At 45.1% G+C, this 24,831-nt stretch overlaps 1 protein-coding gene across 3 annotated transcripts; it reads left to right on the plus strand.

The window, feature by feature from the left end:
• The first annotated feature begins 1,095 nt into the window (after nucleotides 1-1,095).
• Nucleotides 1,096-24,301, plus strand: LOC144120896 (GPN-loop GTPase 1). Of its 3 annotated transcripts, none has more exons than XM_077653685.1 (13): nucleotides 1,096-1,227; nucleotides 2,199-2,314; nucleotides 2,987-3,080; nucleotides 4,241-4,280; nucleotides 4,816-4,882; nucleotides 5,180-5,217; nucleotides 5,330-5,408; nucleotides 8,316-8,456; nucleotides 15,733-15,962; nucleotides 18,960-18,999; nucleotides 21,010-21,097; nucleotides 22,634-22,726; nucleotides 24,081-24,301. In XM_077653685.1, the coding sequence occupies exons 2-13, from the start codon at nucleotides 2,207-2,209 to the stop codon at nucleotides 24,179-24,181; spliced, it is 1,119 nt and encodes a 372-aa protein (XP_077509811.1). In that variant the 5' UTR covers nucleotides 1,096-1,227; nucleotides 2,199-2,206; the 3' UTR covers nucleotides 24,182-24,301. The 3 variants fall into 3 exon arrangements, with proteins under 3 accessions (XP_077509811.1, XP_077509810.1, XP_077509812.1); XM_077653684.1 differs by having other exon boundaries at nucleotides 1,180-1,300; XM_077653686.1 differs by lacking the exons at nucleotides 21,010-21,097; nucleotides 22,634-22,726; nucleotides 24,081-24,301 and having other exon boundaries at nucleotides 1,180-1,300; nucleotides 18,960-19,113.
• The last annotated feature ends 530 nt before the right edge of the window (nucleotides 24,302-24,831 follow it).

Consider the following 24,831-nt stretch of genomic DNA (forward strand, 5'->3'; position numbering starts at 1 on the left):
AGTATGTGCTAGTTGGCTAGATCATAGCTAGATTATTAGGAGAAAGATGACTGACGCCAACCAAGGTAATTTTTCGAGGACAAAAAAAAAAAAAGACGTTTCGGGACCGGCTCGGGCCCTTATTCATGGTGTGTCTACGGGCGAGGCGCAGCTTGGCTTTTCAGCCCTCGTGTGGAAACTTCCGGGTCAATGGCCGCAAACCATGGATGTAAGAAGAGGGAAGTGTCCCCAGGGAACGATTAACATTCTTCCGTGTCTGTTGGATGTGCCACGACTCAAGTAAAAGCCTCCTGCGCGGGTTAGCTTCGGTTTCTAGTACAATAGTGCCGTCGAAGTTAATTCCGTGGTTGCATGCCTTTTTTTTTTCAAAATTTAACTTGGCGTCAGTCATCTTTCTCCTAAATGAATTTTCCCAACCAGCTAGACAGACTTCTGTCAAATGTTTTCTTAACCAGTGTGCGATTATATTCACGACTACATGTACATGTAATTACATCAGGTAGATTCCTCTGCTAGAATGAGAATTCACTCACTGTTTTTTTTTTTTTACAAATTCTACAGAGGCGCAAAATTTTCAAATACGCCACTCCTTGTCCATGAGTGCGTTTGTTTGTTTCCGCAATGCACCCTAGCCAATCCCCCGCCGTGGGTAACGCGCAGGTGGGATGCTTGCAGTGTATGCACTTTTAATTCTAGGGCAGCATCCGGAAATGTATCAGATCGAAGTTATGATAAAAAATAGTTTTACGAGAGTGTCCGCGCTGACAGGATGCGAGAACAACAACAAAAAAGAACGGACAGCAGCGATCGCATGCATGCATTAATTCCAGATGGTGGTGCTAGTGGTTTTATTAAAAAAAATAATTTAAGGCGCGGTTCAGGTGTCCGTTGATATGCGAGACAGATACTGCGCCATTTCCTTTCCCCAAAACCAATTTATTGTTATTATTATTAAAAGGGCCGGTAAAAAAATTTTGCAGCTGTGTATGTTTCTTTGCTGATATAAAGAGTCAGTGCGCAGGTGGTTGCGGATACTCTGAAGATTTGCGCTAAGCGCGGGTGGGCGGGCCAGTGAGGTTGAGACAAGGCGGATTTATAGGCGGATTATCCATCTACCTTGGTTGAGAGAGCTGGTTTTCGATACTTTCAAGTCATATGGAGCCGAAGCAGGCCAAAGTCGGCTGGAGCCACCGGAGCGGCTGTTTGTGTTGCATCCATGCTATCCTCGTGCGTTGCGCTCCTACTTGTTGCACGTTCTTGTTTCTCACACGAATTCTGCTGCTTGTTTCTGTGCAAAACTGTGAGTTACTGCAGTCAGCTGGATAGAAAGTTGCGTAGGCGTGGGAGTTTTCTGTAGCTTTACTGGACGCTGTCGTTCTTTGAACGTTCTTTCGCGCTCGCCATGCCCGCTTTGTTTACATCTAGGCTGATCTCGTGAAGTTAACCATACTTAAACCGGTGCTTCTTTTCGTACGTAGCTTGCTCTCTGTTCGCAGCAATTCTCTTGCGCGCCGCTGTAGAGGCCGGGATAGAACATTGCTGTTTCCACTAGACGTATCACATAAATTCATGACATATATGATAACATTTAGACACCAATTTTTCGCCCATGTTGCTGCCAGCTTTTTCTGCTACAAACCTACATGAATGTTGCATATCGTTCGGCAGACTTTTGAGTGTCACTTTCCTTGCAAAACCGACACGTTCAACGCTACCTGTTATTTTATGCGGTCAGGGCCAGTTGTTACTCTTTCTGGAAGTGGAATTTTCTTTAACACATGAAATCGCCTGCTGGGGTGAGCATGTATTCACGACACACACATATGGGCCAATGCTCGAGCTTGATGTAAATCTGGGGGGTGAAGTTTTGTGTGTAAGGATCCAAAGTGGTGAGAAGAAGCATGCGCGTACTACATTTGCTTTAGGTCTTGTGTTTCATACGCTGGTACACGTTTAATTGTTAAATGTCTAAAGGGTATTAATAAATTAAAAATGAAATGAAACTCCTGGCCACCAGTTATCTGCATTGCTTTCAATCTCATTTTCAGCCTATCTCCATCTTTATGTAACGTCTGCATCGCTTAGACTTGCGCGTTCTGTGACGTGAAGTCAGTTAAACGTGATGGTGCCGTGATTTCAGTGCAGTAGCCATTGGAACCTTGAATGACTGCTTGCGTGAATCCCGGATGTTTGTGCAGGATTAATAATGGCCACTAGCAGTGGAGAGCCCCAGGAGCCCCAGGCTGACAAGCCAATGCCAACCTGTGTCATTGTGCTAGGAATGGCAGGGTCTGGTAAAACAACTTGGGTCCAGGTATGAGAAATTGATCATTGTTTTGTTCATCAATTTTTTTCCGCAAGCATTGAGGTTATGCTGGTAGCTTTATGTCACTTATACTGTTTCAATTAATGTTAGGGGGTGCCAAATATGTGAGAGGTGCACATTGCTGTGCATCATGGGCATGCACCTAAAAATGCGGACAATTCCAGGCTGCGGTTAAGGTTTGGCAATAGTGTGGATCCGAGATCTGAATTCGACAATCCTGCAAACTTTTGTTCCAATAGCACCTGCAGTGAGGAGTGTAGTGTGCCTACTTCGCAAGCTGTGAACAACGTCTTATCATGTACCTAATCAGGTTTCTTTGCAATGGGTTGTTTATTTGTCATGCTGTTTGTCTGAAACAGATGAATATAAACAGTTACGATGCAAATAGTGAAGAACAGTACACTGCCAGGATGTGAAGAAAAACAACCACAGCGTCGTCCAAAAGCACTGGCTTCCTTTATCCAAAAATTTTAGTTTTGCGAAAATTTTACGAAGGAACAAGGCCTCGCTGCAGTTAGCTCACACTATGTTGAGGTGGAAATACAGAAAATGTTTTGTGCGTATAACTCACAGTGAAAAGGAAATGTCAGAAAATGTGCAGATTGAAGTCATTCCACAAAAATTGCAAATTGTGTATAAGTATTATTGAACCTGTTGCAGCGACTGACAGCTCATCTTCACACTGTCAAAAAGCCACCATATGTTGTCAACCTGGATCCAGCATGTAGTGAGGTTCCATACCCAGCCAACGTAGGTACGTATCTATTGGATGTCTTTTTTTTGTATTTGTTGCCTTGCCTATGGTCCACAGAATGATTGGACTTAAGTTAAAAAAAAAGTGACAACTTCAAGCAGCTAACAAAAAAAAAACTTTTCTATAACTGCGCTCTTGGTAATGTGTCGTTGTGTGCCTTATGCTGGTTCTTCCTTCACTTTTGTTTTATTTCATCAGTGCTGTCATGCTGCCATGACATCCTGCATCTAGGGTAGCGTGCACCTGGAATGCAGTGAAGTGAAGTTGAAATTTGTTTTTCATAGGTTTTTGTCATGCGATGCATTGTCACCTGCTGTCAGACAAATTTCACGTGTTAGAAAGGCAATAATGAAAAAAACTCGCATTATGGTTACGAGTCTGTATTGTGAATGTTTAGCATTAGCTGTAGCGGAGGAAACGAGGGATTTTAGAAAATGTGGTCTAGAATGAGGGAGTTAGAAAATGGGGGGGTGTGGAGGCAACCAGGGCTACCACAGCCATTGGCAGTGGATCCTGCCAATTGCCTTCCTCACTTGTGCCAAAGTGCTCGCAACAGCTCGACTATAATCTGATTTTACATAGGTTTTGGGAGCCATATGTAAATAGCATACATTTGAAAGCTTGGGGGAGGGGATCTGGTGATCTGCGGATGACTTACACCATCAAACCGGGAGATACAACTAACATTGTGAAAATAGTGTTGAGAAAGGGGCTAATTTTAAATGTAATCTACGTGCACCTGTGGACATATCTAAATGGCAGTACAGTTTTCTTCTAGCAGTGTCCATGAGAAATGAAACATAGCGTTCACATGCATGTCGGTATGGAAGGTGAGTTTGCTCGTCGGTAGACAGCTGACTTCTAGTCTCTGCTAGGGCACGTTTCAATGTCATTTTAACAGTGGAGTATGCTTCATTTATGTCTTGTCTACGCCAGTTCGAGTCAAAGATGGTTGAAATCGGAGGAAAGCTGAAATGCATTTTCTCAGCCATACATAACTTGCATACATTTAGGTCTCATCTTGGGCAGCAAGGTCTTGGTTCTTTTGGCATTCACTTTTTGATAATTTATTGCTGCAAGGCTGGGCTTACCTGCTGGTGCAAAAGCATAGTAGTTGTTTGTTATCTCACACAGGCTTTCTTGTTCTCCTTGTTTTTCAGATATCAGAGATACAGTGAAGTACAAGGAAGTTATGAAACAGTATCCTTTTTCCATCTGGGTGGCATGGGAACCGTTTTTAAGAGGCAGAATTGTGCACTGGCCATCACCACCAATAATAAGACTTTTCTCAGCATTTCTTTGCATTGTTTACACATCATTAGCATCATCGTCTTTCTGGCACAATTAGGTCGGCACTTATTCTGGTTGTGTGTATGGTGCTCACTCGGGTGCAGGTTTTTGTTTACTGGAAGAGGGCTGATACGGCCAGGTTGGTACATGTTGATGACATAAATGATGTAACAGTGCTAAGACTGGACAGAAAGGGAACAAGACATCATTTTGTTCCCAAGCTCCAGAGTACTTGGAGTATATTTAAGTTTTGACTTGGAAGGTAGCATTTCAGTTTCAAGCCTTCATCATTCACATTAGTGCCCTTGCCTTAACTGTAGTGGACCTGCTGGGCATGTTGAATGACTCACTGAAGCCTGAAAGTGATTTTTGCTTTCTATTGTTTTAGCCTCTTTTCTTCATAATCAGTGGTGTTGTAGTGTACAGCTTCCTTAGCCCATTACAGGTATGGCCTAGGTCCCAACGGTGGCATTGTCACATCACTCAACCTTTTCTCTACTCGCTTTGACCAAGTAAGAACCAAAGAACACTTTTAATTTGAGATGTGCTTATATATTAATAAAGTGTGTGTCAGTGGTTGATATTTAAACACTAGAAGGCTTTGTTTGATAATTGATGAAAATATTTACTGTTCTCACTTAAGAAAAAAGCATGGTGCTGAGCACTAAATAAAACTCGGGCATTTATCATAGAGGTTTGAAATGTGTGCTATTAAAATGCAGGGTATTAATTTAATAGAGCAGAGTAAAAGTGCCACGGTTAGATAATTTCTTTACAAACTCATTTGTGCATTCTTATCTATCCTACAGGTCATGCAGCTTATACGCAAAAGAAAGTCTGAGCTTGAGTAAGTTGCATAATTCCTTTCACAATAATGAACTCATTGTTGTCAGCATTTTTGCAAGGCATTATCAGCATACTGTCAGGAGGGTGACCATCAGTATATGCTGCTGTTGCAGGTACGTAATCTTCGACACACCTGGCCAGATTGAAGTCTTCACTTGGTCTGCCTCTGGAAGCATCATAACCGATACTCTGGTTCGCACATTTCCTTCTGGCTCTTCATGCATGCCTAGTATTTCAAATGCCGGCTCAAACATTTTGCTAAAGTTTGTAAAGACCTTCTATTTCGCCCTTTCTTTAATGCGACAGCATAAAGGAGCCCGTGCTGCAGAAAAGCCGGCGTTGTTGTCGGCTTCAAGCCTGGACTCCATGTGCGCGAAAGAGCGAGCGACGCGACAGGGCGGCACGGCGACGCTCGCTTGTGGGCAACCTCCATGCAAGCGAAGGCAGCAGGCGATGCGCACCCGCGACATGCGCAGCGGACTCCGTACTTTGTGCACTCAAGCTTAGAAACACGCCCATAATCTGTTATCTCCCTTAAAATTTTGTGAGTGTGCCTCATAGTCAGGGCAAAAGAAATATTTCCTCTACGGCAGCAGTGTAGCGGCAGTGGAGGTAACCAACGGCGTGCTTGCGGAGACGAAGTCACATCACGGATTCACGGGGGAGGTGCTTTCGTTCGGTCCCTGTGCACTCCAGCTTAGTAAAAACACTCCCGTAAACTGTCACCGCAATCTGATTGTAAGTAAGCAAACTATACTATATCACTGAGAATGCGCGCCGCGAGTGTTTCTGCAGGTATATACAGTTGGAGTGCAGCGGCACCGTGGATCGAGCGCCGGTACCCGCGGCTCGACACGCATCTCTCCCCGCAGTACGCCCGCTCGCGTAGCCCGCTCCAAATGCTGTTAGCCCTCCGCACCCAACAAGTAGATTGTTTTAATTATTTAAATCATGCGGGTCTGCCTTTCAGCTACAAAACCAAATATTTTCTCGGCGGTGGCGATGACCAAGACGACGCGCTGGTCAAACCATGGACAAACCGGAAACGGCTTTGTGGGGCTCTGATTGGCCAGTCGCGTAGGAGACTTCCGGGCGACGAGCAAAATTTTCTGTGGGTGCAGGTCCGAGCAACATGGCAAGCGACACATGCATTTTGCTTGGCTTGACGGCCTCACTCGTCGCTTGCCGCTGTCGCCTTCGCGTGAGTTTTCGCGTACGTGGAGTGCAGGCTTCATGGTCGGCTTCATTGTCGTCGTCGTTGGCCGTGAGCGAAAAATCCGCAAAAAAAAACCAGAGAAGCAACCTAGGTGGCAGGTGGGGGACACCTTCCACCTAGCTGGATTGTGAGCAAACTGCCCACTGTGGCAAGTGGCAGTTAAATTAATAATTGGTCATGACAGGTTGCTCAGGGAGAGCAACCTGGGTCTCGCAAGCCCCACCGGTGGCAGCACATGCCATCACAGGGCAGTGGCGCATCGCTTAACTGCTGCACCACTGCGCCAGGACTCCCAGGGATCTATGAATGTCAAGTAGAGAACGACCAATTTCTACATATGCTATGGGTTACTGCGGCATACCCATAGGGCAGAGTATAAGTGTCCCCTCCAATTTTTTGTCATGCCTGGCAATGCAGCAGGTGCCAAACAAACTGCTGTAGTAGATATTTGGCTCTTCTGTTGTACTACTTTTATCCAATTCTGAGAAGCCTTAGTTGTGATGTGCACCCTATTTTTGCAACCAAGAAAAAAACTGGCAATCACGCAGTGCCACTTTTGCACCAGATTCTTGCATGCGTGCTGTTTTGATACTTTTGTCTAGGATAAAAGATGCACATTAGAGCCTGTCATAAGGCGTAATCACACTAGTTTAATCACCTATTTCTGTTACTGTGCTAGTGATTCCACAATTGAGTGGGAAGTAGGCATGATTTACTGTTACACCTTGCTTTAGCAGAATTAAATGGCCACTTTCTTGTAGCCGTCTTTATGTCATCTGGATGAGGAATTTTGCTAGGTTTCAAGGAGAATGGTGTTTCCTTCATAAATTTTATTACTGCACTGCACACCATTCTGATATGACGTTAGTTGGTGGGGAACCTTGTATTAAGGCGATTCTGTGTTACATTTATTGGCCACAGTTGCTGCGGTGGCTCAGTGGTTATGGTGCTCGTCTGCTGACCCGAAAGACGCGAGTTCGATCCCAGCCGCGGCAGTTGAATTTCGATGGAGTCAAAATTCTAGAGGCCCGTGTACTGTGTGATGTCAGTACACGTGAAAGAACCCCAGGTGGTCGAAATTTCCGGAGCCCTTCACTATGGCGTCCCTCATAACCTGAGTCGCTTTGGGACGTTAAACCCCATAAACCATTTATTGGCCTCATATTTTCACGAACCATCACGTGGTTAATTCTTAGAAATAGTGATCTGAGATTTGCTGGTGCTAAAGGCAATAAACTCCCATGTGCTGTTGATGTTTGCCTGACTAGCAAATGGTAGTAGTGCTTACAGGATATCTTGGCAAGCAGCAACCATTGAGATATATAGCAATTAAATATGGATATTAAAATTACTAACTCATAGCCCGAGTCGCTTTGTGACGTTAAATGTTAAACCCCATAAAATTACGTTTTTGATGCCTTAATCATACTTTCATAGTGAGCTTGACCAGTCAATTCAAAGCAAAATTTTCTTCTTTCATTAGTCAGAGCACAATTTCATCGAGTCAGTTTAGTGGAGGCAAAATGCAAAAGGTGCCCGTGTGCTGTGCAATGTCAGTGCGCGTTAAAACCTCTGGTCATTGAAATTAATCCGGAGCCATCCACTGCTGCATACCTCATAGCCCATGTGTTGCTTCAGAACGTTAAGCCCCACAATTTTCAATGCCGTGCAAGAATGCTTGTGTCAGTGTTGTTGTCATAGCAGCTTGCTTCAGACTTTCCAGTAAAATACCACCAATGCTATGTCACACATCCATTCATGGCCACTTTGCAAATAACTTTTTATGGGCCAGCCAGCAGAATTCATCATAATTTGGTGGATGTTATGAACCACTGGCTTTTTACTGTGGATGACAAAGCAGTTCTGATGGCATTCTGTTCCAGGCATCCGAGTTCCCCACAGTGGTCGTGTACGTCATGGACATAGTTCGCAGTGTTAGCCCAGTGACCTTCATGTCCAACATGCTATATGCATGCAGCATCCTGTACAAGACCAAGCTGCCTTTCGTCATTGCCATGAACAAGGTAATACGCATTCCAACTACGTAGCACAGCAATAACTGTTGAGCTAGTTGGTACGCATCTTGTAAAACCAATGAGAGTAATGTGCAGACATAGGGAAAAAAGGATCACTCGTTCAGCTGGCAAATTAAGAGGCTTATTTCAGCCTGTTTGCTGTTCCTAACAGCTGCTGTTCAAGAGGGGTTGTTGTACAAGATTGAAAGGCTGCATGCCAACAGGGACTGCTGAGCGGGTGCTCAGAAAGCAAAAACTGGCAGTGCTGCCAAATGTGCAAGAATCATTCCATAATATCAAAAAGGCAGCTCAAATCTACAGCATGTCTATTTTTGGTATTTTTTTGTTGTTGATGTTCTGTTCGATGCATGGTTGACCAGCTGTGTCCGCGTGCTTAGGAGCAGAGCACTTACTTTTTTTGTCTGTGTCTGCACATGCATGTGTGTTTCATGCGCACATGTTTGTCCCATATTTTTTTAGTTGTCATACTGCTATGACGTCAGTTTGCAGATAGACCTTGTATAAGCTAATTAGTCCTTTGCAACTGCTGACATATTCCAGTATATGGGCAGTGGTTTTTGTGCGAAAAGTTTTAGCATTACCCAGCGTGAAATTTAGATTGTTTGATCTCGGCTGTGAAATGATATTGGCCTGTTTGTGCGACTGCTGCTCTCCTTGACCTGCTTGCTTGCATGCTGTTAAAATGACTGGCAAACGGTGAAATATGTTTTAGGTAGTTCGTGTATCAAAGATATTTGGCGTTGTATATATGCACACCGTAAAAACCGGACTATAGGTCGGACTGGATAATAGGCCAGCCCTCAACCAACCAATTCTAAAAATTAAAAAAATCTTTTTCAATCGCAAAAGCACCGAAAGACTCCCTTACCTTGAAACAAATACTACTCAACCAGTTGTGCAATGGTCGCAGTATTTATTTTCATTTAATGCTGCTTGTATGTACACCCGGGCAATTCACACGCATGTGTGCACATGCACTTACTCTCTCTTCTTTTGTCGCTCCGTGCCTTGATAAGGTGCTGACAAACACGCGGGTCGATGGTCGTGTGATACTGTTTAAAAATTGGCCGGGTGTACAGTACACAGAAGGGCACGAAGTGCGCAAACGTTACTCCAAGTCATCAGAGTTGTCCGAACTCGAGTCGGATGACGAGTGGTTCTCGCTGCCCACGTGCAATGGTCGCAGTATTTATTTTCATTTAATGCGGCTTGTATGTACACACGGGCAATTCACACGCATGTGTGCACATGCACTTACTCTCTCTTCTTTTGTCGCTCCGTGCCTTGATGATAAGATGCTGACAAACACGCGGGTCGATGGTCGTGTGATACTGTTTAAAAATTGGCCGGGTGTACAGTACACAGAAAAGCATGAAGTGCGCAAACATTACTCCAAGTCATCAGAGTTGTCCGAACTCGAGTCGGATGACGAGTGCTTCTCACTGCCCACGTCCCATAGAGCATCACCCTCTGTGCCATCCACCACATTGTTTATGCTACATTTTCTAAAAGACTTGCCCACCATCTCTTCGGGGAGAGATTTCCATGCCAACTACACCCAGCAGCCACAAACAGTCGCAAGCGGTGGACGTTGCAGGCGGCCGGTGGAGGTGGTCGGGTTGTTGCCCAGCATCCATTCATTATAGAGTTTGCGCACTGTATCTTTAAACGGCTTATTTAGCACAACGTCTAGTGGCTGCAGCACAGATGTCAGTCCATCAGGGATGACCACGAGGTCCATCTTGTCACCGCACAGGGCCTGCTTTACGTCGGCTCTGGCCTCGTGGCTACAGCCAACATAAACCAACGTAGAGGTGGCCTTGAAACGAGTCAAGAATGAGCATGTTCGCTCGCTCAAAGAGAGCACCAGGGAGCCGCTTCCAGATGAGTCGGATCCACTCCAGCATTAGCGATTCATTCATAAGTCCCTTTTCATCAACCCGGACCATGACGTTGCTTGGGAACTCGTCTTTCAGCACTTTTTTCTTTTAAAAATGATGAAAGAGGGCAGCTTCTTCCCATCGGCTATGCACGCCAGCATCGCAGTGAATCGTGAGGGCTCGTAGCCCATTGTTAGAAGCTTGATTTGCTTAGCTCCTTTCTCGGAAACAGTCCGGCTTGAGTGCATGTCGACCCACACTGGCGTTTTGTCAGCATTTCCGATCTGTCCCATCGTGTAGCCGAGTTGGTGCCGGAGCGCAATTACATATCGCTGAAACTCGATGAGCTTGTCTTCGAATTCTTTGGGCAGTTTCTGGCACACAGAAGTACAGCGCCGTAGTGCAGAGCCCTTCCTCTTCGTGAATCGCAGCAACCAGGATGGCAAGCGCATGGATAGGCACCGTGCAGGAGTAACTCCGGCGCAACGCACACACCCCTCGTGGCAGAAAGGGCAGACCGGTTGGGAGACGCACGCCTGCCCGCGCTGCACAAATGCGGAGAAACTGTCTGGGAGTGTGTCGTATTTTTCCTTCTTTCATTGTATTTGCGGCATTCTGTGGTCACGCACTAAATGCTCTGTAGCAGTCTGCAATAGCACATACTTGAACTTGAAACAGTTTTTCATGTCCCTAATCAAGCTGCATGATGTAAAGCAAGACGTAACGGTGGGTGGCTCTCGTCCCGATGGGTAGCGAGCGGGCAATGTCAGGATTCACCGCATGACATTCTTCCCAAAAGAGATAAAGAAGGCATACTACAATACCTTGCATTCGTATTTTTCTCACCATGTGAAGAAATCGAGCTACGTGGCAATGTGGCTGCTCAATTTTCTGCTTCCATTTAGCCTGCTCGACAAAAGGAAAGCGCGTGCACCAGAAACCAAAGAACGTGTCTGGTGGTGCGCGCCTGCGAAATTGGTTATTACATAGCCCTTAAAATGTAGTTTGGCCTATATTGGACAAACTGCTCATAGTGCCCGCGATAGCATGCGTGAACACTGGTACCATGTAGGTGAGCAATTGGCATCTTGGTGTATGCTGCAGAGAACTGCCCTTGCAAAGTAACAATTGAATGAATGTTGTCGGCAGGAGCAGCACCACATGAAGGTCGGCTAGTAGCGAATATATATAATTGACGAACGACATGTATAGGATTGTCTGAAGTGGCAGTGCTCGGCTTGCTATGTGTGTCATAGGGCTGCTTGATGGCGTCCCCCTATTTTTCTTGTCATCGCAGGGACTTGCTGTACTATCTGCGAATATGCACTAACACACGCATGCCGCCGGCTTTTCTCATAATGGGACTCTTAATGGTTTCGCATTAAAAACTGAACTTCATATATTCATATTTTGGAACATTGGCAAGTACAGGGTTAAGTTCGGATGCTGGGTCAGCGACCACCTGCACACACCCATACAGTGTGGAGAGAATGATCAGTGGGCATCTTATTGACATTCGCAGCAGAAACCACCACTACTTGCGGTCCTTTAAAAACTCTTCTGTCATCAGGAAAAGAAGAAAGTGCCCCACCAGAGAAATAATTGAAGCCTTGCAAACTAATTCTGCCTAAGTCTACTACACGTCAAATTTACCTCAATCATTCTCAGACAGGAACGTGCCGCTTTCAACGAACCTAGCCGACCGTCATATGCGAGTTTCCAGTCTTTTCGTCAGCTTCTCGTATTTTCTTTTCACTTATCGTTTTAGCTCCCTATCCGTTCATTCCTCTTCTTCCGCATCTTTTCCTTCCTCCTTCACCACCACTTCTCCCACAGCGCTCTTTCCCTTTCTTTTCGCTCTCTGTGCCTTTGCCTAAGTACGTCCCTCCCCTCACAATATTCCCTAAGGCAGTCTCGTTCTGTGGACGCGCTCGTGGCTGGCTTTGTGCCACATTGTACCACATGTAAAGGGGAGCGTTCGCCACAAATCTTCTGTATTTTTCTACTTCTTTCTTTACCCTATTTTCTTATCCCCTCTTCTTCACTTTGTTGTTGTGTTTTGCTTTTTATTCGTGGGGGCAGCCTTCTCCTTGTGTCATCTGCTCTGTTTCTCGTGCTTTGCTACTTGGAAATAGACACCCAGCAAGGAACCGGGGCTCCTTCGTGTCTCTCTTTCTTGTGCCTTGACGTTCCCGCACTGTTTATTCATCGCTGTGTCACTCCAACTAGCCCAAATCACCACCACTTCGCTGCAACGATGCCGAAAACTTTTCCATGGCCGCCCTGACTGGGCCCACGCCCGCCCCAGGCAGCCACGACTCTCCCATCGCATTTGCTCTGGTGCCCACTGGCGGCACTGCCTGTTCACTGCGAGTGCTGCCCTCTGGGTTCCTGCACGGTGCCTATTGTGCTCTCATAAGTTGAGAGGCACGTGCGATCTCTACCGCTTTCACATGGATGCATTCGGCAGTCACAGGCAGCGATCTTGGACGCAACTCCCGGACAAACTCCGCAACCTTGCCTTCCAATTCTGTATACGCTGCGATCCGCCCACGAAATGACGTTTTCTTCTGGTTGCTGCAAGTTGCAATACACAGCTTCTGCCTCCGCCGGTACCGAATGCTCGTTTCGGATACTCCAAGTCCGCGCTGTGCCGCCAGGTTGTCGTGAGCTTCCGCATACTCAGTCGCGTTTTTGTTGAAGGCGACGATGAATTGCCATCAGCCTCTGCTCATTTTGAAACAAAAGGTGAAAAAGCAGCCTTTAACGAAAATAACTTTTGACAACGGAACGCACCTTGTACGTTCTGGTGGCATATGAGAGAGTTGTACGGCCGTACAACTTCCGCTCAATTTGAAACAAAAGGTGAAAAAGCAGCCTTTAACCAAATTAACGTCTACTGCTGCTAGGTCAGTCCCGGCACCATCACTGCTTTCCAAATGGCGCACAGTACTTCCAACCTATTGAATGACCATAGCACCTTGGCTCTCAAGACACATTGGTTTTGTAGCGCATTTGCACGGATGTCACTCTCATAGTGTGCCAGGTATGCTCGCTGTGTCGTGAACTCAATTCCGAGGTACCTGTTGGTATGTGCCCACGGGATTTCATGTCCCTATAGTAGCAGTTTCGGCTCCAGGTCCGTCTGGGCACGGGACCAGTACAACACTGCGCTCTTACGTGCGCTGAATCGTAGACCCAACTGCTCTGCATGTGCAGCGCAAACATGCAGCAGCTTCTGGAGGCCTGGCTCCAAGCCCACCACAAGCACGATGTCGTACGCGTACAACAGGCCTGGGAGGACCTGTCACACCACCCGCCCACCGTCGATGTATGTTAGGTCGAACCCCGCGCCGCACCGCTCGAGTTCGCCTTCCAGATTGAACATAAACAGCAGTGGTGGGCATCCTTGTTGAAGACTCCGCTGCACCTCGATCGGATGAGACCGGAGGCCTTGCCACTCTACAATTACTTTAGTGTCTGTGTAGAGAGTGCGAAGCCGGGCGACTATCTCTTCGGGTGGTCCCTTGAGGTGTAGCCTATTTCGCAGGATTCCATGGTCTACGCAGTTATAGGCCTTCTCCACATCCAGGAAGGCCGCCCACAATTCTCTGCGCTGACCTGTCGCGAGCTCTATGCACTGGCTCAGGATAAACAGGTTGTACTCCAACCGCCGTTCCTGGCAAAAGCCCTGCTGTAACTCGCCCAGCACCTCTTCCCGCTCCACCCATGCTTGTGTTCGTCTGCGCAGGACTTGAGGGAACAGCCTGTACACAACCGGATTCACCGTGATCGGTCTATAAGCCGCATAGCTGCTGCGGTCGCTGGAGCCTTTGTACAAGCACAGCATTCTTCCATGTTTCCAGCCAGCAGGTATCTCCCCTGACCCCAGATAGGTACTAAGGGTCTCTTTCGAAACCTGTCACTATGCCAGGCCTAACTTCTTGAGGAGTGACGCTGGGACGTCATCCGTGCCGGGTGTGGAATTGGTCGAAAGTTGCCCGATAACATTCTTCAGCTCCTGATTCCCGACTTGTCCCAACCATTCTCGTATGTCCGGCCTCTGTCCTAGTTCTCGTTCTGGCAGTCCACTGCTGCTGCTGAACTTTTCTCTGATTTGCACCGCTACCAGCTCCACGCTGTCCTCGGGTGAGAGCAGTTGAAGTGATTGGGGTCACGTAACTGTTGTTTCGGTGTTGTGCGGCCGTACAGCTTTCTCACATGCTACCAGAAAGTAAGAGGCGCATTCTGCCCGCTTTTCGTTACTTCCTCCAAAAACTTTGCCTGATGTGTGGATCTTCTGCTGTATTAGACTAGCCGCTTTCCCCTTCTTTTCTTTATACTCCTCCCATAGGTTTAGGATTGCTTGCTCGGGCTGGTTTGTTCTCTGCACCAGTCGATGTCTCCGGCACACCTCCTTCCTTTCCTTGATTGCCCTCTGAGCTTCACTGTCCCACCAATGCTTGGGAGTGTGCCTGCCACGTTTATTACCCCTACGTCACTTGTTGCAAAGCATCATCTGCACCCGTTCTACCAAACCTTCATAGTCTTCCGCTGGTGTAGCTTCCAAGCCATCTGCTAGCTGCTCGACGTCTCGGTCAGATAGAAAAAGCCGTCTATCCTCAACAGGCCTTAGTGTCCAGGCGTTTCCACCAAATTCCAGCCGTATTCTGTTGTGGTCGCTTCCACAGCCATACGCCCCATCCTCGTCGATAGCCATTCTTGTCAGGCATCCGTACAGACCTGGCGACATCAGTGTGAAGTCTATCGAGGACCTCCGGTCTCTTGACGCCCGGGTGGTCTGGCCCTCACACTTGACTGCTTGACTGCAAGTTGCCTATAACCAAGTCAGATTCTTAGGCGGCGCTAGGCAGCTCTCGACTGTTCGCATCTGTAGCTGCGTCCAGCTCCTCCAGGTGGCCATTGAAGTCTCCCATTATCAGTACCTGGTGGTCTCGTTGAAAACTACCAGTGTCTTGTTTCAAACGTTGTCATAGGTCTTATTCTTCTTCTTGCTCAAATTTCCAGTCCACATATACACCACGCCCACCGCTGTCCTCTTTCCGGATAGTGTCCAGGTGATCCATAGGTGTTCCTGGCATTCAGGCTTTCGCCATCAGCCGCGCTGCTGCTGATGGCGATGGAGGCTGTTTACTTCAGCCACCCATTGTTGCACGACTTCCATAGTTTTCCATCATTGAACGGTATATAAGACGGGGGTCAACTTTTCACCATGGTTTTTTTGAAAAAAATTTCGACCTAAATTCCGGCTTTTACGGTATGTCGTTGACTAGTAGAGAAAGAAAACATTTTATTATTATAGTTATTAATAACACTGGAAGCTGTTTTAGCCATTGACAGGCATTTCTTTGTGCTCAATACAGGTTGATGTGGTCGACCACGAGTTTGCAGTACAGTGGATGCAAGACTTTGAAACCTTTCAAGATGCACTGCAGGGGGAAACGTCGCACCTCTCCAATCTGAGTCGCTCCCTGAGCCTTGTGCTCGACGAGTTCTACACCAACCTCACCACCGTCGGTGTGTCTGCCATCACTGGCAAGGGTGTGCTCGAGTTTCTTGAGGCCCTGCGGAAAGCTCGCCATGAATATGACACGTGAGTGGGCTGCTCTGAGAAAGCGGCATGCTGCATTGAGCCTGGAGCTTTACTCAAATTTTATGCAACCAGCAACGAATATAGAAGTTCTCCCTTCTTAATTTTGCGCTGCATTTGCATCCCATATGCTAAAGCAATCGGGGTCGTGTGTTGTGTAGTGGTCTAATTCGTTTCATAAATAACACACTCTTCTGCAAACAACAGCAATGGCATTTTGTCAGCTTAGGCACACATGCAGTTCAAAATTGGAGGCGAAGTTACTCAGGAGCAATTCCCACCATGGTGGCATTACTGTGATGGATCATTAGTGTAGAAGTTGGCAGAAATATTTGTGTTGCGAGAAACTGACAGGCTTGTGCATAAGGCTGTGCATTGTTAGCTCAGGGGTGTTGTAAACCTTTCTTGTAATGGAATACAATCCCCCTTTTTCTCGCCATCCCTATGATTTTGTGCAGAAATATAAATGTTGTAATTTTTCTTCGTTATCTTTCTGCCTATCTTAGTTCTGTCCATCATACATGTTTTCTGTGGCTAACATCCAATGTTTCTGTTTTAATTTCTTCTCTCTCTTGTGCCAAACTAGATTAGCTGCACTATTCTGATAAAAATGGGGAAAATTGCGCCAAACTTCTCCTGACTAGGTGCTTTTGAATTTGGTGGCGCTGTGCGCCGGCTATCCGGGCAGACGTAACCATAGTACTCACAGCCACTTCAAAATGTTAAGGTCCGTTAAAGGCCATTTGTAACGAACGTGGCTGTCACTCGTCATCCATTCCTTATGTCCTGAAGTTTGCAGTAAACGGACGTTGCACACGGCCTTCCATGGTGTTCTTCATATACCATACATGTGTGAGCCGAGCCGCCTTTGGTCCAAAGTTTTGGCACGCGTTTTCGAGCTACTGCCCGTAGGGACTCCGGAACATTTTTTCGAGTGGGGGGGGCCAGACTTCAAGCTTTTTTGTTATTTGTTTAACGCTCATTTACAAATTTTATATTGATTTTTTTATTTTTCAATGCTCGAAAGTTGATGCAAACTCACGTTGCAGTGATGACACTCCAGCAGTAAGGAAGACAATGAAAACGGTTCCAAAAGAAATTGTTTAAGGGGCTGACTCGTGCCCACTAAGAACTGAATGGCTCGGCAGCGGCGATAGCCACAAGCGTGCTCGGCAGTCATTGAACTCAGTGGCTGCACTTCTTGGCCGCGCTCAATTTAAATCTAGCTAGGAACCTTCGATAAAGAAGCAATAGCAACTGCAGCAATCTAGAAAAATGTAAAAGCATTTGCACGTGGCCACGATCAATGGAGATAAGTCTGGTCTCATCTCGCATTACAAAACGAAATGATAAAGCCGCATGCCAGCGGTTGTGAGTGCGAACGAACAAACGGTGCAAAGATTCACGGCAATATAAAACGAATTGAAATGGGAAGCTTTACGCACGAGAAGTAATCAATTACAATAAAAAAGTTTGTGCATAGTTTGTTTAAATTCTGCTAATCATGATCATGTACACGGGCTATACAGGCAACTTCTGTTAGGACATGGCTGGTTTGGGTTACTTATTCATATACGAAATGCTTTACAACTGGCTACGAAGCCAAGTAGCTCTGCCCCACTGTGCTTTGCATTAAAAGTGTCCTAGGACTGAAGTGTTTCAATTGTCAGAAATCTGATCCAATTGAAGTAATTGGAGAAGGGCGGGGGAGGGGGCACTGCCCCCTCTGGAACAATGTAGGGGGGTGGTGGGGGCGCCCCCTTGCCCCCCCCCCCCCCCCCCCCCCGTTCCGGGGTCCCTGACTGCCCGTTTCTCTCGTGCTTACAAAGCATGAGCAGCACATGCGTCGAGATGGAGACCGATCAACGTCTGAAGGCTTGCGTCTCTGTACAGTACCTTTCATCAGAGTGATTCTGGCTGGCTGGTCGATTAGGCTTAGCGGGAGTCAAACAATCGAAGGTTGCGTTTAGTTACGAAACAGTAAATATTTTGTGGTATAATTAACACACGCCTATATGACGATTTCCGCACAAAGGGTACATCGCATCTGCCAGAATGCCGTCTTTGGTGAGCGTTGACGAGCAACAGCTTGTTAACCTGACAGCTGTGCCACTTCTGAGTCATGCAGTGCAGTGACTGGCATGCTCACACGTGTATCTGCATTTCTCTACAATCCAAGTGCTTCTGCAGTTTCTTCATGGTCCTTTTGCCCCTTTGGCAACTTAGTTAGTGTACAAGTGCATTCTAGCAGCTATGTTGTGCATATAGACCAAGCATGAAATTGCTTTAAAAATATAATACTGGGTAGTGCATCTATCATGGTTTCAATAAATAGCTCAGCCTTACACAATATTTTTTGTGCACCACCGCTTCCAAATTTGGCGTCTTATTACAAAACTGCAACATTGCTTGTGGTGGACAGAATGCAGTAAATGTGGCCTGTACTGTTTATCATGTCAGACATCTCAATATCAGTTTCCGGTTCCTGGAGTTCAATGCGCACTAACATTGCACAGCACATGGCCACTTTTGTCCTCCATCGAGATGCAGCTGCCATGTTTGGGATTTGGTCATGTTGCCTTGGCACTCAGGAGCTGAATACCATAGCCACTAAACCAGTGCGGCAAGTAGAAGGTACTAGCAAATAAGGCATCATTGTGTGCAGAACAACAACCAAAACACATAAGATGGATAGACAAACTAAAACAATTGTATTTGTTAGATCAAGCTTCTGCTTGTTGGAGCAACAAGTAGTATCATGAAGTGCCAGTTTCTGATCATCAGCAGTAACTGCAAGATCATGTAGCTTGCTGCGTGTGTTCGTAATAATAAGTGCATTCATTCATCAGTGATATCAATTGGTGTGTCAGTTGACATGTGTTCCTGACACATGTAAGTGTCGATGTGGATGGCAGTTTTCGCCAGCTGTGTTGCCATCTCACCCGTTGAAAACTTGAAACTTGTGAGCAACAGAATGTCATTGGTGTGATTTCCTTGCAGAGTCTATCGGCCACAGTATGAGCAGCTCAAGAAAAAGAAGGCAAGTGATTCATTTGATTTGTTTTGTGAAATCAGCACTATGGAAATAATGCCTTGTGCTGTTGTACTAGGATTTCTTGTTTGTCCAGTTTAAGCAGGGACTCTAGTCCTTGAAAAAAAAAAAAAAGATATTAATGATATCGCAGTTACGAAATCTTCAGGGAACATGTATTTTTTGTGCTGATTGTAAATGTCATTTAATCAATGTAAAACAATTCCTCTTGCATTTACGCAATATGTTATGCAAGTCTTTTGGAGAGAGTGTTTTAGAAATTTTGCTGCAGGCAACTTGCTTAAATGCCTGCCATTGGTTTGTCTTGACATCAAGGATTACATAAAGGGTAAAATTATCCTGCCTACCATAGTTGAGTTATGGGGTTTCAAGCTCCCCTTCAGAAATGGGAAGAAAAGTTTGTATTGCTGTTTCTGGGATAGCAATTTAATAACCCTATAACTCAAGTTCTACGATAGGCTGGATGATAATTTTATCCTTACTGCATTCCTTGATCTCATGAAAAAGTAATGCCATGTATTTAAAAAGTTTCTCGCAGCAAAATTTCTTTAAAACTCCTTAAAACTTTACGTACCATATTGCATAAGTGCACAAGGACTTGTTTTGCTTGATATTAAATGGCATACTACTTAGAATCAGCACACAAATATCCATATTTCCTGAAGATTGTATAATTTTGACTTCATTAGTAAAACTTTTTTTCTAAGACCATGGTCTCCCCTTAAGTGGCCAAATAATCAAGTATTCAGCTGACACTCGCATGAGGCCAAATTGCAGTTGAGTCATTCTGCTAATGTGCCGTGCGAATGTTGATGTGCGCGACATAATTACCGATTATGAGAAGCAAAATTTTTTTAGGGTACAGAAATAGTCCGTGTTGGAGAAGTGTCTCATTACAGTCCTTTGAATATTTTGCAACTGCTCCTTGAGAGAAGCCAAACATGCCCAGTTGCTTGTCTGAATGCTGCAACAATTGGCGAGGTATTGGGTAGCAAAGATTGAATTCAGTTGACATTGTTTCATCGTTTAAGATGTGTTGTCGGACTGGTTAGTTTACCGCCATTGCCATTACTGCACAGGACAGGAGAAGACAAGACTGCTGATCTTTTGTTGTAACTCTGAATACTACATTTAAACAAGCAGAAAGTAATTGAAGAGATTATGTCTTCACAAAGAAAACGATGGTATTGCGTGTGTGTGTAAGGTAATCAAGCTCTCTGCAGTGTGCTGTCCATTAACATGCACACATGTGGCAATCTGTTTGCTTTCTTTCTAGTGATCTGTTCTTGCCATGGTTTTACTTAGCCTTCTTTGCACTATGTTTGGTTACATATCCAGAACTGTCGCACTATAATATTTAATTTTCAAGTTCAGTGCTTCATTGTGTCTTGTCTTCTTTAATCTGCTGTACCACTGATAATTTATTTTGTCACAGTAGAGGTTTTTCGCATGTGTCCCCGGCCTCCGGTTTCCATAACACACAATAATGATGGACAGCAGTTAGTGCAGTGGCAGCCTCTCGCATAACAATAATACAAGTGGTGAATTTCTGTAATTGTCTTGTTTGCCACCATTTTGAATGTTCCGGGCTGGAATCAAGGAGAGCATTAAATTATTTCTCACCTTTTTCACCTTCCCCCAGCCATGCAAAAAAAAAAAATGGTATAATTTGGAGCATGTACTCGATGGGCTCTTTAAATTCTGGTATGTAGCAAACACCAAGAAACTGAATAATAGCAACTGGTAAATTGCAGAAAAACTGGAAGTGCTGTGTTTGTTTCTTTAAAGTGGGTTTTGCTGTTTATGACGAATTCTGACTGTAAAAATTTTGTTGGTAGGCTGCTTTACTTGCTACTAGTTCGGAGGCCATTTATTGTGCAGAATATTTTGAAATGCTGCACTTGGGTCTCTCCGCATGTTGTATTGCTGCTAGAGCCTCAGGGTGCTTTTCTGCCAGGTGATTTGTGTGCCGTAGTAAAGGGGGACTGGTTCTTGCAGGAAGAAGCATCGTTGGCTGAGCAGGCAAAGCAGCTGGAGCGGCTGAGGTTAGACATTGCTGCTGAAGGGGACAGCGTTCCACTCACTGGTGAGCGACCCAAATGATGTGGGGCCATGTTGCCAAAGTTGTTCACTTCGATTGGGAGCTGAGCAGTAGTTGGTCTCACTCAAACCGTGCAGTGCCATGGAAGCTGTGAGGCATGCTGGGGCAGTTACCAATGCACCACAGCAAGTGATGCTGCACTGTCAGGCTCTTTAGTCATGCCCCTTTCCATTCTCGGAGCCTTTGAAGCCGGAGGGAACACACCTTACATGCTCACTTAGCCTTTTTATGGGCACTCTGACAAAACGAACAAGATGTCACGGTCCCTTCAAGTTCGTCTTGAAAGGAGACCACTGTGTATCATACAACATTCCTATTATGGATAGTTCTCCAGGTATTACTTCCGGTATTTCTTTCTGGCCTATTTGTTTAGTGTGCTTGAGGGTGCCGTTGCCACTAGCACCTGTTGGCATGTGTAGGTCTCAGTTGCTTTTGCTGTTTATGACGGTGAAGCGTGATTTCAGTCAACCCAGATTAGGGCCAAATTTTCTTGAAAATGTTTGTGTAGCAGCAGTGTCAGACGGCGCATTTGTTGCTCACTTGTTGCTTAAGGGAAGACTATACTCCGTTTCATACATCGGGTGCAACGCTGTCAAAGCTAGTGTTCTTGTTTGCGCTGCCTGCATCCGCGACCAAAAAGTAGTGCGCTCCTTGTGGCGAGCAAAACATATTAAAGGCTTTGCTTGCAGGCTTACTACATGACACATTTGTCGTCAGCTTATTTAAATGCACTCTTACTGCTGACGACAAGCTGTAGCTTCCTCGTGCCTTAGACCACTCGGCGACAGAACAAGCGCGGAGTAACACGTCTCCCTTTATTTTTCTGTACCTTTCACAGCATTGCACCTGATGTATGGAATGGAGTATAGGGTTTAGGGGGTGAATTTTTAATTTTTTCGCATAAATGTGGCATGCTTATTGGAAAGTCTACTGAATGCTGAAGTACAAAATCTCACTGAAATATTTCAAGTAGTTTTTCCATTATAAATTTTTATATGCTTCACTGCTCTACCAAACTTGCAGAAAGCCTGGTGCGACAACAAAACATGATAGGAGTCTACAGTTACTCTTTGAGTTTTACCCAGAGGAATGGTTGACGCAGTGACATTCTCCAAATATTTTTAAAAAAGCAATCTGAATTTTTTTTCTACACAGAATGTTATATCCACGTTTGCGTAATGCATATGTGACAAATTATAGACAGATTAAAAAAATGAGAGAGTAATTCAATAATATAGGAACATCACTGCATAAAAATTTATCAAGGAGCACAATGCAACAAACCATTGTCATACTATGCTTTCTGCAAAAAAGGTAGGTAGTCAGGTCAAAAAACACCTTTGAGAAAACTGGAATTGTCACGGAGATTTCAGCCAGTTTTGTGATACCTGCGGTCACAAAAACCATTTTAAAAAGTCGCTGTTGGGATGATTTGGGGGGAAATTTCTCGGGATATAATTTAGAAAGCCCTTATAGATTCGAAATCATGTGATTCGAAATCTCGTCCTTTCGTAATGCCAGGTGTTGTGCATGGCACTGAAGAAAGCATAGATGTGCAGCCCGGCATGAGTGATGACGAAGATTCTGAAGAAGAGCGCCCAGTGGACGATGAAGGTGCGTTTGGCAGGCTTTTGGCTTGTAGCAGTCTCATTCATGTGTAAACTGAAGTGCATATGCTGCGGACCATGTGAACAGATTCGACTTGGAGTATGTGGACCTAATAAAGGTCAGTAAAACAGACTGCTCAGAAATGAGGCACATTCTTCACGACACTGAGGAGAACTCCTTCAGAGTATGTTGACGTTTGTCTGGCAACAAAAGGCGCATTTGTGTTCAAGAAAATTGAACTATGAAATTTTCCAGCCGCTCGAAATGATGTCCTCACTGAAAAGGACCGGTTGCCACGGTGTTGAAGTGATTAGCAGTGGAGCCAGGCCTCTGGGATCTGATAAAAAAAAAAAAAAAAACTCTGGTGTCAACACATGCAGTTCACTTACAAAATTGGCCAGTGATGACAACACCTATACTTCGTTTTTCTGTATTTTCTAGTTTATATAAAAGCTCTGTTTTTAGTGAGAATGTTCTCAGAGTCCCCTTAAAAGAAATTTTATAGAATTTGGTGACCAGTGCAGGTGTACTATTAGGCAACTCGCATTGAATCTGTCTGCATTACACATAGTTGTTGCAAAATAAGGCATCATAACAGGCATGGCGTTGCAACTTAAGAGTTAGCAATGGCTAGTACTTATGGAGAGAACTGATGAGATTCCGGCTCAAGACTGCATAGCTACTTTCAAGGGATCACCCCACCTGATGTGCTGGACTAGAGCAAAAGCTGTATTCTGCTATCGTCAGTAAGCTCAGCTCTATACATGGTCACAGTAAACGTTTGAAATCAGATATATGGACATTAACACATGAGTAGCTCTTTGGCTTTAAATGCAGTGAAAGGACAATTTCAAGAGGATGTGCAGAAACAGCAAAAGAAACATGCCTGTAGATTTGTGGAGGCCCAGTTACTGCACTTCCAAAACCCATTGTAGGGTTAACTAATAGCAAATGCAATAAAACTCAATATAAAAATATGCCTTTATTCAAAATATGTTATTGGAGGCTTGGCACAGAGTCTGCCTTTTAATAAATTTGTGCAAACTAGAATATCTTCCCATAGTAAGAGTGTCTTGTAACCATTTTTATGTTCGAAGTTAAGACATTGTGTAAAGGCTGTTGAGTATACCCAGCCGTAACTGCCTGTTAGTACCTGCAGGACATAAAAGTGCATGTAGCTACCGTGTGTCATGTGTTAGTGTTCATTTGTCACTGTCATGTTTATTAATGCTAGTGAAAAGCAACTTGTTTAAAATTTGTGAATGACTTTTTACCAACACCACTGACACCTTTACAAGGGTTCAGAAAAAAAATGAAGATTTTTGTTCCTCATGAGCCTTGCTGCTTTGTTTCATTGCAGATGATGACGAAAAGGAGTACGAGTCATTCAAGAGCTTTCTAGAAAGGGAAAAAGCAAAACGTGCAATGAAGTACCAGGCAGAAGCCAGCAAGGATACATGATATGCAGCAGGGAACGTAGCAAAAAAGCTACTCTGTACAGTCCATAAAATAACATTAATACCATGTCAGTGCTCCTTTGTTTGTGCAGTAATATGGACTTTTGATGTCACAGATTTAAAACTTGCATCTTGGTCATTTCAGTTACAGGTGGCTATCTGTCATGTTGGCTATTGGTTATATCTTGGCCATGACATGACTATGGACCTTTCCTGTGAGGGCTCCCTGGGCATTGCCATATTACTCATTGGGCTCTTGTGCGCACGTGGTGCTAGCATGATGAAAGCAGCAGCAGAACCAGTTTGCAACAGTCAGGAGTGTAGGCATTTTCACATCTTCTTTGCCCGATGGAAAGGTCTGTAGGCTGGTATCTGCCAAACTCTTTCAGGGACTTGTCGAAAATAGGTCCATCACTCGTAAGCAAGCGAAACTATGAACCTCTCATTGAGCTTTGACTCGCACTTTCGACTATTAGTGCTGTGCTCTACCTGTTAAGCCACGAGCCCAGCGTGTGCACATATACATGCCGGCATCAGTAGACTGCATTTTACCATTTCAAGCAAGCAGTAGTAAAAAGGTAGCCGATATTGTTCAACTACAGTTAATTCAAACCATTAGGTTATTTGAACTTGGCCTGTCAAGTGTCCTACTAA

This window comes from Amblyomma americanum, chromosome 2 (assembly GCF_052857255.1).
Source record: "Amblyomma americanum isolate KBUSLIRL-KWMA chromosome 2, ASM5285725v1, whole genome shotgun sequence".
Taxonomy (NCBI): Eukaryota; Metazoa; Arthropoda; class Arachnida; order Ixodida; family Ixodidae; genus Amblyomma; species Amblyomma americanum.

What these genes read in the sequence shown, in the direction of transcription:
- LOC144120896 (XM_077653685.1), top strand. Translation starts at nt 2,207, where the DNA reads ATGGCCACTAGCAGTGGAGAGCCCCAGGAGCCCCAGGCTGACAAGCCA. An exon ending in TCCATACCCAGCCAACGTAG is followed by an intron (nt 3,081 to 4,240) that starts GTACGTATCTAT and finishes CTTGTTTTTCAG; the next exon opens with ATATCAGAGATACAGTGAAG. An exon ending in AAAAGAAAGTCTGAGCTTGA is followed by an intron (nt 5,218 to 5,329) that starts GTAAGTTGCATA and finishes CTGCTGTTGCAG; the next exon opens with GTACGTAATCTTCGACACAC.